General features: G+C 51.3%; 1 protein-coding gene across 2 annotated transcripts in view; it reads right to left on the reverse strand.

The window, feature by feature from the left end:
• EFCAB14 (EF-hand calcium binding domain 14) overlaps positions 1–4775 on the reverse strand; it is a 47898-nt gene extending 43123 nt beyond the window's left edge. The window contains exons 1-2 of one of the 2 annotated variants that reach the window (XM_062191254.1): positions 3681–4775; positions 2221–2369 (exon numbers count right to left, since the gene is read on the reverse strand). In XM_062191254.1, coding sequence (XP_062047238.1) covers positions 2221–2369; positions 3681–3865 — 334 coding nt within the window. In that variant the 5' untranslated portion in view covers positions 3866–4775. The remainder of the gene's footprint in view (positions 1–2220; positions 2370–3680) is intronic. The other variant, XM_062191255.1, reaches the window with a different exon arrangement.
• Positions 4776–11534: the final 6759 nt, after the last annotated feature.

Below are 11534 nucleotides of genomic sequence, written 5' to 3' on the forward strand. Positions count from 1 at the left end.
ATGGCCTAAGTCCTTGGGCCCCTGCACAGTGTGGGAGACCCGGAAGAGACTCCTGGCTCCTGGCTTTGGATCAGTTCAGCTCTGGCCATTGTGGTCATTTGGGGAGTGAACCAGTGGATGGAAGACTTCCTTCTCTCTCTCTCTCTCTCTGACTCTACCTCTCTCTGTAACTCTTTAAATAAATAAAATAAATCTTTAAAAAAAAAAAACCAACACCTTACAATACTATAAGGGCAACCATTATGGAGGAACACTAACTATGGAACACATACCTCAATCTTTCTTATGCTGTACTCTGATTCAACAGGTTCATACACCATACAAGTCAGAATGATTTTGGTAAAGGGTTAACACCTAGGCCATCTGATTCCCTGAATCAGAAACTCTTAAGAAAACCGAAGTGAGTTTTTCAAGCAACATCAGTAGGAATGCCATTAATGCACTAAGGATTAGCTGTCCCTATGTCAGGTTCAGAACCTGAGTAACTACAGGTAACAAAAGGGTGGAGAAAAGCTAGGAAACTTATCTCTTAGGCTTAAAATAGGAAGAAGTACCAATCCCAGATCTAGTGCCAGATTTCTTCATGACCTTGAGGAAAACCTTGTGGTCAATTTCCTGGTGTGCTAATGCTGTCAAGATTAGGATATCTGTGATTAAGTCAAACTGGCTCTTTAGCTTAGAAAATAACCTTTGAGGAGGCACAGGAGGTTAAACAACAGCTTCCAATATTGGAATCCCATACTGAAGTGCTGGTTCAAGTCCCAGCTGCTCTGCTTCCAATCCGGCTTCCTGCTAATTCATCTGGGAGGCTGGAGAAGATGGCCCAGGTACTTAGGCCCTTGCCACCATGTGGGAGACCAGGATGGAGCTCCTGGCTTCTGGCTTCAAGTTGGCCCAGACCTGGCTGTTGTGGCCACTTGGGGAGTGAACCAGCAGTGGAAGATCTCCTTCTCTTTCTCTCTTTCTGTTGTTCTTTCAAATCAATGAATGAATGTTGGGGGAGGGGAGGAAAGAAACAAAGAAAAGAACCCTCAAAATCTACAAAGAAACATTTCATTTTTGCTAAAAAAAGGTCTTATAGAAACTATTATGCAAACACATTTCAGAAAAAAGTAGTTTGGATTTATAAAATACAAATTCACAATTATACAAAATTTTTTTAACTTGGAAAGTCCTTTAAAGTTTAAAAGTCTTTCATGAGACAAATGTTTCTGCCAGTTGTACAGTGTTTGAGGTAGGCAATTATGGCTTTATAGAGCTATCATGATATGTAAGAATTCAAAGAACCACAAAAGTTTCTTAAAACTTTAAAATAACACAAGTGACACTCATGAATGGTATTTAAAGGGCACCTCCTCCTGCCCCAAACAGACAATATCACAGATACAAGAATAGCTAAGGACAGAAGAGAAATCTATTAGTTTCTTGCCTTAAGCTTGAAAACTGATAAGTATGTAGAAAACCAGCTCTTCTAGTACTTCTACTAACTTCTTTTAGATGACGGACCCAGGCTGATATCAAAGACATCTGTGGGCACTTGGAGAGATGTGTGTTGGCTGTCACTGCTCTTGGAAGTAAGTGATGCAATATAACAGGGGTTATAAACATGGACTTGGGCAGCAAGGGTGCAAGAGGACCAGGTACAAATCTCAACTCTGTCACACGTAATCAGTGAATAAGTCACTTAATCCTTCTAAGCTTGTTTTATTAGGAGTACAAAATTAATAAAAATAATACCTATCTTACAGGACTGTTTTGGGAATAAAACAAGTTGTGACTTGGCACAGCACAGCACTCCATAAATGTTATCATTTGTACCCTTCCTCTGTTCCTACATGGACTTCTTAAGGGGAAATCATTTGACAGACACTCTCACGTTCCTTTCAGCTGCCCCTGTGAGGTTGAAGGAAACAGCCCAGTGTCGTCACTGCCACTTTAGACTTGGGGAAGTTCAGGCTCCTCCCTTTTGCAGTCTAAGCATCGATTGCAGTGCTACTGTTTCAGATGCTATTTGTCCTGAGGGTTCATAAGCAGTGAGTATAAAACAAGTGTTTCAACAATTTGCAAGTGGACAGCTAAGAGAGCAGCATAAAAATGCTGAAAGGGAATGTATGATCACTTCACCAGAGTGGGGCAAAATCTGTAACTTAGCATAGACTACTTTATCCTTGGACCTGGCAAAGAGTCTGAGTTTATGCTCCGGAATGGGGGACCACTTACGTGTTCTAAACTTTTCCTTGAGGGCATCCAGATCCTCCTTGAGAGCAACCTGCATCCACACCAAGCCGACACAGGCCACGACACAGGCAGCGAGGATGACAAAAGCACAGAGTGGGTAACAGATCTTGCAGCATCGTAAGTAGTCTCCCCTGATCGTAAGAACAAATCCAACCATGAGGACACAGGTGGTAATGAGGGCTGGGAGGCTTTATTAGAAATGGTAAACAAGTGTTGCCATGCAATTATCTTCTCGAATGAATAACTAGTGGGTTTTCCGGGGAGATAGGGCAGTGCACTTAAATCTGAAGAGCAGACTGAAAATGACTATGTAACACGGCCTACGTAGAGTTCCTCTACTGGGTACAAGGGTTTCAGATCTCACATGAAGCAGAGGGAGTTTCTATGGGTCATGGGAAGGACCTGCATCATCAGTTCAGGACCAAAGTCTCTGGAGACAAGCGCAGGTTAGAAAAGTATAAAGGCCAGCGTTTCTCTGTATTCCATTACTACACTGTAATTTGCCTATCCATTTCTTTCTCTAACTCACACATGCTTCCCTAGCGGACCTGTTTTAGGTTACTGGAACTTCACAAACTTCTGAGCAAGTTTTAGTGTAAGCAGAATGGGAGAAACAGGATCTCTAGCTTATTGGCTCAGAAGGAAGGAAACAGAAAGCAGCTAGACTTCACACCAAACTTCAACTAGCCCTCAACATCTAGACCCAGCTGCCAGGGCAGCTGTCCTGGGGTTAATACATCCCTGCGCCTTCATAGCTCCAACTTTGGATAGCCCTCAACTATCTGATCTGACACTTACTTAGAAGAAACCAAAACCTAACAACATAAAAGCACACAGACATTCCTACCAAAGGGTTCAAGTCTTTCAGCACCAACCTTCCGCCTAGCTCTTACTTCCACAGCCTCGGCTGAATCCTCTCTCCTTCCGTGTTCCTCCTGAGAGGCTCCACCTTCAAGGCTCCCTCAGATCTCTCCCACTGTGAGCCCCAATACCCAATGTCCACAAAGCTCACAACTGCTCCACCTAGAAATGGTCTGGGTCTGGGTCTCCCCCCAGCTCATGCTTTCCAGACTACATGCTCCCCATCTTCTCAGGACTGAGCTTCATCAAGGGCACAGGAACAAACGACTTGCAGTCTGGAGTCCCTGTGTTGACATTTTTGAAAGCGTGCTGCCTCGCCACCTCTACTCTTACCTTTATGATTCCCTGGGCTCTTGGCATACCCCCCCCCCCCCCAGGTCTGCACATGCGCCCTAGGCTCAGAGCTCTTTTCCCTACACCTAAGGACTGGAGCTCGTCTCCTGCCTAGCGCCTTTCACCTTGGCCTTCCAAGGTCTAGCTACACTCTTCTTCCCTTCCCACCAATTCACCCTCCTGAGAGTGAAGGGGCTGCCCATTGCCTGCCTATTGCCCAGCCCATCCCTCACCACGGCCTCACTCACTTGACAAAGCGGGAGCGATTTCCAGCCGCACCGAAGTCCTCTTCCTCCTCAGAGCTGGACTCCGTGTCCGAGTCCGGAGGCTCCGTGCGAAGTAGGCGGTGGCTGCTGGCGCCCTTCTTGGGCTTCTTTCTCCGGCTGTCCGCAGCCAAGCCGATCAACGCATTGAGCTCTCTGCGTTTTTTCATCTTCTTGTGTGGGGTGAGTGGAGCGGCCACTCCTGAGCTGCCAGGTTCGTACCCGACGCCCAACTCCCTTGCTGCCTTAGAGCTGCCTTCCAGGGTGGGGTATCCTGGGCCAGAGCCCCCTGGTCACTCCCACCCTGGGGTGGGACTGACCAGAACCGCTGGGGGCTGGAGACTGGAGCCCAGAGGAAACTGGAACTCAGATTGGGGGTGGGGTGGGGGTGGGATGGGAGAGATCACATAGAGATGGCCGGGGAGCTTGTGATCCGAACGGGCATGGAGTGTCACTGAGTGGAAAGGGGCGCGGGGAGGGGGGGCAACCTATCTCCCACAGCGGATACAAAGCCAAGTCAAGAACGTGAGCGTCTCAGCCCTGACAATACTTGTAAGTGTCCTCAGAAAGCCGGGGGAGAGCACACAGGCTAGTTATTTTGGAGATCCGGGGAAAGAAACTTGGTCTTGAATTGCAGAGGTGCACAGCAAGCCAGTGGCAACTCGCCAGTCCCTCCCAGTCTGGAGAGGTGGGAGCAGGAGGGGGCTCCCGGCCGCCCAGAGAATGCCGGGGCCGGGAAGCCGGCTAGGGTCTGGGATGATCCCGGTCCTCCCGTCTCCGACCTGAGTCTGAAGGGAGCCCGAGACCGAGGGCGACCCACAGCCCGACTCTGAGGGCCCGGCCTGAAAGGAGCCAGTCCCACGACAGGGGAGACCCCCAGCCCTGCTGTCTGGGCCTGGGGGGCGCGGTGCTGAGGGGCGAAGGCGGCTCAGCTCACCTGAAGCCCTCCCGCCCAGAGTTTGAGGTGTTCCGGCACCGGCGACTCTCGGCAACTCACACGCGCCGCTCCCACGCCAGCCGCGACTCCCGGCCCCACTCCGGTTCCGGCCGCGGCTGCTCTCGACGGGCTGGCGGCGGCGGCGGCGGCGGCGGCCGCGGGGTCCAGACCCGGGCCATCGCTCCAGCCCCAGCTCACTTCCCCCTTGGCAGCGGCCGCCGGCACCGCCTGCCAGTAAGCCGTGCCCCCATTGGGTGCCCGCCGAGTGACGTCACGCCGGAGGGCGTGAGCGGAGGTGGGAGGCGGGGCGTTAAAGGGGCCCTGACTCCGGCCAGGGCTGCGTCCCGCTCGCCGGTTAGGGAGGCCCCGCCCCCCGGGGCGCCGCCCGGGACCTGAGCTCACCTGGGCCGCGCCCGAATTTGGTTTCCGGAGGCGCGGGGGCGGGGTAGACAAAACAAAATAGCTGGGCCACTTGCTTGGAGAGTTCCTCTGCCGCCCTGGTCCCCGGTGGTGAATTGGACTAACCCAGCCCAGAGGCGCCGCCCCACTGACTCGCAGGCTGTTTACTAAAAGTTTAGGCGTCTTTCGGATTAATGACCCAGTTGAGCCTACGCATTCATCCAACAAATATTTAATGAGTGCTACGTGTCAGAAGCTGTTCTAGAGCCGGGGATACACCGGTGAACAAAATACTCACTCGCATTGCCTGCCTGTATAGGGTTGCAAGTGTAGCAAATAAAAATACAAGGACGCCAGTAGAGTTAAGAGTTTTGGATAAACAACGAGTAACTTTTTAGTGTAACTAGATCCCATGCAACATCTGGGAGATGCTCATGCTGAAAGATTGTCCGTGGTTTGTCTGAAACTCAAGTTTAATTGGGCATCCCGTATTTTATCTTTCTACTTCTGCAGCTGGAGATGGAGGCCATAGGCGAGACTGGCAGTGGTGGAGAGAGCATCCTGGATGCTTCTTGAGGACAGAGCAGACAATGTCTGCTGACGCCTTGGATGAAAGGCATCAAAAACAAATAATCAAAAAGGTCATGGATGACTTCAGGGGTTTGAGGTGGGATAAGAGGGAGACGGTGGAACTGAGATGGAGTCGGCTTGGGAAGCCAAGCTTCAGATGGAGATGTCAGGTAGATGGTATATCCTCTGGGGGTTCTGGGTAGAGACTGGGACCTGCAGTAGAAATTGAGGTGTCATCAGATATGAATGATATTTAAAGCAACGTGCTTTGAACCATAGAAGAGTCACTTGAAGTAATCTCTTGTGACACTTACACAGCTTTTGTCTGAGAATTCCCAACCAAAGCCTGGGTCTGGATCTGACTTGACTTGAAGTGGTTAAGGTGTTAGTGACAAAGACCTTACAAATATGTGGTGACTGCATAAGTGGGTGGTGCGGCATAGAGCATGGAGCAGAGTGTGGGAGTTAAGAGGCCCGGGATTAAATCATGAACCTAACACTAGTTCTGCCACATGAATGCATTTTTTTTTCCTGCTGCAAAATGGAGATGACCATTGATTTCACAGGACAGACGATGAGAAGATGATAGTGGCAGCACCTTGGAAGCCCCCGGTCATGGTGTAGTTCCATCTGCATTGTCCCTTTTTGCTTCTGGAGTTGCACTGCCCAAAACAGTAGTCATTACCCATACATGGCCACTTTTCTCTTTTTTTAAGATCTTATTTATTTATTTGAGAGGTAGAGTTACAAACAGGGAGAGGGAGAGACAGAGAGAGAGGTCTTCCATCTGCTGGTTCATTCCCCAGATGGCCACAACGATCCAAAGCCAGGAGCCAGGAGCTTCTTCTGGGTCTCCATGTGGGTGCGGGGGCCCAAGGACTTGGGTCATCTTCCACTGCTTTCCCAGGCCATTGGCAGAGAGCTGGATCAGAAGTGGAGCAGCCGGGACTTAAGCCGGCACCCATATGGGATGCTGGTGCACCAGTGGAGACTTAGCCTGCTATACCACAGCTCTGGCCCCAGCCGCTTATATTTAACTTAATTAAAATGATGTAGAAATTTGGCAATGGTTCCTCAGCTTCACTAGCCACTGTGTCCAGTAGCCACATGTGGCTGGTGGCTATCAGGCAGCACAGAATGAACAATTCCAACATCCCAGAATGTGGGACTGGACAGTTGTGCACGAATACTTCCCTGCAGGACTGGGGATGGACAGGTCAAGGTTCTGACTTCAGCAACCGTTTCACCAGGAGCCCCAGGCAAGAGAGGAGCTGGCTCAGGGTGAGTGGGCCCTCCTGTGATGGAGAAGCACAGCCTGACCATGGGAACCAGGGGCTGAGGAACCCAGGAGAGAGAGGCAGGGCCAAGGATGTACCACTCCAGCACATGACTTCCGGTCAGTCACATGCAGTCCTCTCTGCAGGGGTAAGGGGGCTCCCCCAGGGATGCATGGGGGGAGCTGGTGGTGGGTGGGGAGGCTGCTGTCTCAGCCCTTTGTCCGCCTGTTTGCCCCTGATCTGTGGACAACACTCCGCCTGTGTTGGGTAAACATCCCACAGGATGCTGAGTCACCCTTTGAAAGCTGCTGGCCAGGTGTTTCTCGGCTCTCAGGAGCTCTTGGACACCTCTCTGGCCTCCTCCCTCAAATGTGGGACCCTCGAGGTCAGGGATTGGGCAAACCCTCTCTGACCCGGGACTCCTGTGTGGAGGGCCCCGTGCTGCCCTCCCCAGGTCAGGACCTCCCTCCTCTTGTGTGCACATTCATATGGTGGCTCTCTGCCTGGGGCTCCCTCTTAACCTATGCAAACCTTGCCTGAGATGCACGGTGAGTTGGGGAAGTCACTTTGCAGTTCTGGTGCTTGAACATTCCTGTCTGTAGAATGTTCATAAGGTTCCTTGCCCAGCCTTCTGCTTGGTGACACCTGGGGGAGGGAGTGACATGAGAGTGCTTGATGTGCTGTAAACTGTCATGCAGAGCCAGTAGCTGTCACCTGTGAAATACTCCCAGCAGCTCTGTGGGGGTGGGTGGGCAAACATGATTTCACCACTTTCAGAACCTCAGCCTGTTAATGGCAAAGCCAGATCTTCAGAGCCCTTGTCACGTTGCAGGGTTCCACAGAGCGCTTTCACTTGGGGAAACTGAGGCACAGAGTAGGGTACAGACTCACCCAGGGACACCCAGGCCCGCCAGTTCCTCTAAGAGCTGAAGTTCTTAATGACCTTGGAGTTCTCTCGCACTTGGGGTCCAGTCTGTGTCTGAATTGCTGCCACTTGGCCGCTGTGTCATCTTGGGCAGATTCTGGAGCCCTGAGCCCCAGTGTGCCTTTTGTGGAATGGTGGTGATAATCCTACCCAGCAGTGGCTACGAAGTGCATATGAAAACGCAATGCATGGCCCCTTGTTCAGAACCCAGAAAGTAGCCCTTTTCTCTTTCTTCTGCCATTGCTCTTTCAACCTGTTATGCTGTTTACTACTCACATATTCGTTTAATGTTGCGCTCTCATGGGCCTGGCGATGTGAACCAAGTGCAAATCATCATGGGGGTGTGGGACGCTGCCCACATGTACCTCCCCTTCCTCTCCCTGTGCCTGCATCTAAGCCCTTGTCTGGCACCAGGTTGTGGCAGATGTGGGTAGTTGGCAGGGGTGGGCGGAAGAGGCAGCTGAGAACCCAGCTCAGAGAGAGGAAGGCCATGTGTGAACCAAGGCTCCAAATTCCAGTGTACGCTTTATTAGACTTCACTTAAAAAGCACAAGGTCAAAGATAAAATTATTGAGAATTTCCAGATAGTAACCACAGAGCATTAAGCCTCAAGTGTGGGGCACCCCCCCCCCCTTTAAAAGATTTATTTGAAAGTCGGACTTACAGAGAGAGAGGGAGAGACAGAGGTCTTCCTCTGCTGGTTTGCTTCCCAGATGACTGCAATAGCCAGGGCTGAGCCAGGCCGAAGCCTGGAGCCAGGAGCTTCATGCAGGTCTCCTACATGGGTAACAGGGGCCCAAATACTTGGAGCTTCCTCTGCTGTCTTCCCCAGGCCATTAGTAGGGAGTTGGACTGGAAGTGGGGCAGCCGGGACACAAATTGCACCCATAAGGGATGCCTGTGCTGCAGATGGTGGGCTTCTCCTGCAAGGCCACAACACTGGCCCCTGGGGCACCCTTCTTAGTAGGGGGGTTCTGTGTAGCTGCACTGGTCAGCAGCCATGCAGCTGGTCCCGATGGTACCCAGCTCCCAAAGTAGCTGCACAGAAGTCGTGTGCGTGATACATAGGAGGTGCTTAGCAAACACCAGCTGTTCCATTATGTGATTATAAATTATTAACGGATTTATCATCGATTTATTAAATATAATCTTGATGATGACTCAGTTGTAGGAATATATCTTCATTTACCTAATGGGAAACCCAGCTTCCGTTTGCCACATGAACCTTCTTTGTCATCATCTCTCTGGATGCTTTGCTGTGGTTAAAGCTGGTGAGGAGGAACAGAAATGAGTGTGTGAGCGCTTAGGTATTGGGTCTTCTTGTGCAGCAGTGAATTCCCCTAGGCCAGTGTCTTATCCTTGCTCTAACCAAGAAGGAAACCGGTGCTCAGGAATTGCAAGAGGCTGCGCAGGCACGCAGCCCAGCAGCGGCAGATGCTGGGAGTCCGGTCTCCAGCCGCCCACCTCTGAAGCCTGAGTTCTGCAGCTGTTGCTCAGCACTGGGAGAGCTCCCTCCCTGGGGCCATTGTCTACAGCGCCTAAGGAAAGGGACGGCCGCCAGCTGAAGCCGCTCAGCTCTCCCGGGATGGCCTGCTTTGCTTCCCCCAGCCCCTTCCCATTCTTTCTGCGGCTGTGCCGGCAGCTGCATCCTCTACCCTGATGAGGGGCCTGAGGACAATGGGAAGGGGAAGGATTGGGTGGTAGGAAAGAGGCCAAGCATCGAGCTGAACAATGGCTTCTCTTCCGGCGGGTCCTGAGCAGGCGGAAGCAGCAAGCGGTTCCCAGCATTATTGTGGGCAGGGGTGAGGACAGCCCCCGCTGGGCTTCTCCTTCTGTTCCAGGCATAGCCACTGGTGGATTTCTGCAAGCTGTTGTGTCTCCGCTGAGCAGTGCCCTCAGTTTCCCCATGTACAAACTGTGTCTTTAGCATCCAGAACAGGGCCTAGTCCTGGGGGAGGGGAGCCTCGGTTGTTTGGGGCATAACTAATCGAAGTAGATGAGACTCTAAACAGTTTCCAGGCCTTGTCCTTCATCTTGGCAGTCCCAATCATCCATCCATCTATCTATATATCTACATATATTCTATCAGTGTATCTATCCACCCATCCGTCCATCCATCCATCATCCATCCACCCATCCACCCATCCACCAACCAATCTGCCCTGAAGGAGTCCCCACTGTTTTGGAGATCCCGTGTGAGGCCCCGGAATGCACCAATAACACTCAGGGAAGGCCTTGCAAAAAGCTCCCAGGAAGCTGATAAAGTGTGCTGCCTTCCCCACCCCCTTGTAAATACTGCAGAAAAGCTTAGAAAGCAAGCCTGGCATGACAGTGTGTACCTGAGGAGGAGACTAATAACCCTGAGAGGAAATAGCCTGTAGCATGGCCCCCAGCCCACCTGCCCCTGCCTCTACTCCTGCCCTCTCTCCCTGGGCAGGAGCTGGAGAGGCGGCTGAAACTGGCCGGGAAGGAGCCCCTGGCCGGTGCCGTTGGGCTGAATCCCAGCTGCTCTGCACAGTAGCTGGATGACTGTAAGCACCTTTCCCTCTCAGAGTCTGTCTCCCCATCTGTAAGTTACCGCTGACAGTGCTCGCCTCCTGACCATGCTAGAGGTAAGGGCTAAATGTAAACGGTGGGCATCCGGGGCTTCAAGGGAATTGCTCAGTGTACCGAGTGGCCAGGGTTGCCAGGAAGTGGGGCCCTGAGAAATCTCATTTGAACCAGGAACTTAAACAGCATAGGCTGGGAGAGAAGATGAGTAGTTGGATTGTAAAGAGGAAGGGCCTGCTGCACGTGCGGGGTGTGTGTGTGTGTGTGTTCCCCCATCAAGGTGTGTGTAGATGAGGGAGTGAATGGTGGGAGATGCTGAGTCAGCAAGGCCATGTGTGAGATCCCTAGGGAGGGCCTCCTGGGCCCTCCAGAGCTCTTTTCTGAGGGAGCAGCATTGGCTCTGTAGGTCCAAGTGCAAGACTGCAGTGCCGGCTCCACCTGGTTGATACCAGCCCCTCATTAAGCTGAGATCAGTGCTAGGGAGATGGGAAAGACAGGCACTGCCTTGTGCTGCCCTCTGCTGGTGTTCTGGACAATCATACTTCTAAGACGCAAAAAAAGAAAAATAGAAAAAAAAAAAAAAAAAAAAAAAAAAGAAAGAAAAAAACCCGGCAACTCCTCTATTTATACTCCTACATTGGCTCCACCAGACAAGATTATACTCCTGTTGTTTAAGAGCTCCTGGTGTGTGTGCCTGTGTGCCTGTGTGCATGTGTGTGTGTGTGGGTATGAGAGAGAGAGAAAATGAGAGAGAGAGAGAGAGAGAGAGAGAGACAGAGAGAGAACCATAAAGTCATGAGGGGTAGGTGTTTGGCACAGCAGTTAGGATACTACTTGGGATGCCAGTATTCCATGTTGGAGTGCCTAGTTCGAGTCGCAGCTTCTCTACTTCTGATCCAGTTTCCTGCTAATGCACACCCTGGGAGGCAGCAGAGAATGTCTCAAGTATTCGAGGCCCTGTCACCCACATGGGAGACTCAGATGGAGTCCTTGGCTCTTGACTTGGGCCTGGTTCAGCCCCTGTTGTTGCCGGCATTTGGAGAGTGAACCAATAGACTGAAGACCTCTCTCTTCCTCTCAAATAAGTAAACAAAATGTTAAAAAGTGCCATCAGCACCATAATATAAGATGCGGAAAATACAGGGATGGCATCAGGAACAGGCTTCAAGGGTAATTCTCAT

The sequence above is a fragment of the Lepus europaeus genome, chromosome 5, assembly GCF_033115175.1.
Source record: "Lepus europaeus isolate LE1 chromosome 5, mLepTim1.pri, whole genome shotgun sequence".
NCBI lineage: Eukaryota > Metazoa > Chordata > Mammalia > Lagomorpha > Leporidae > Lepus > Lepus europaeus.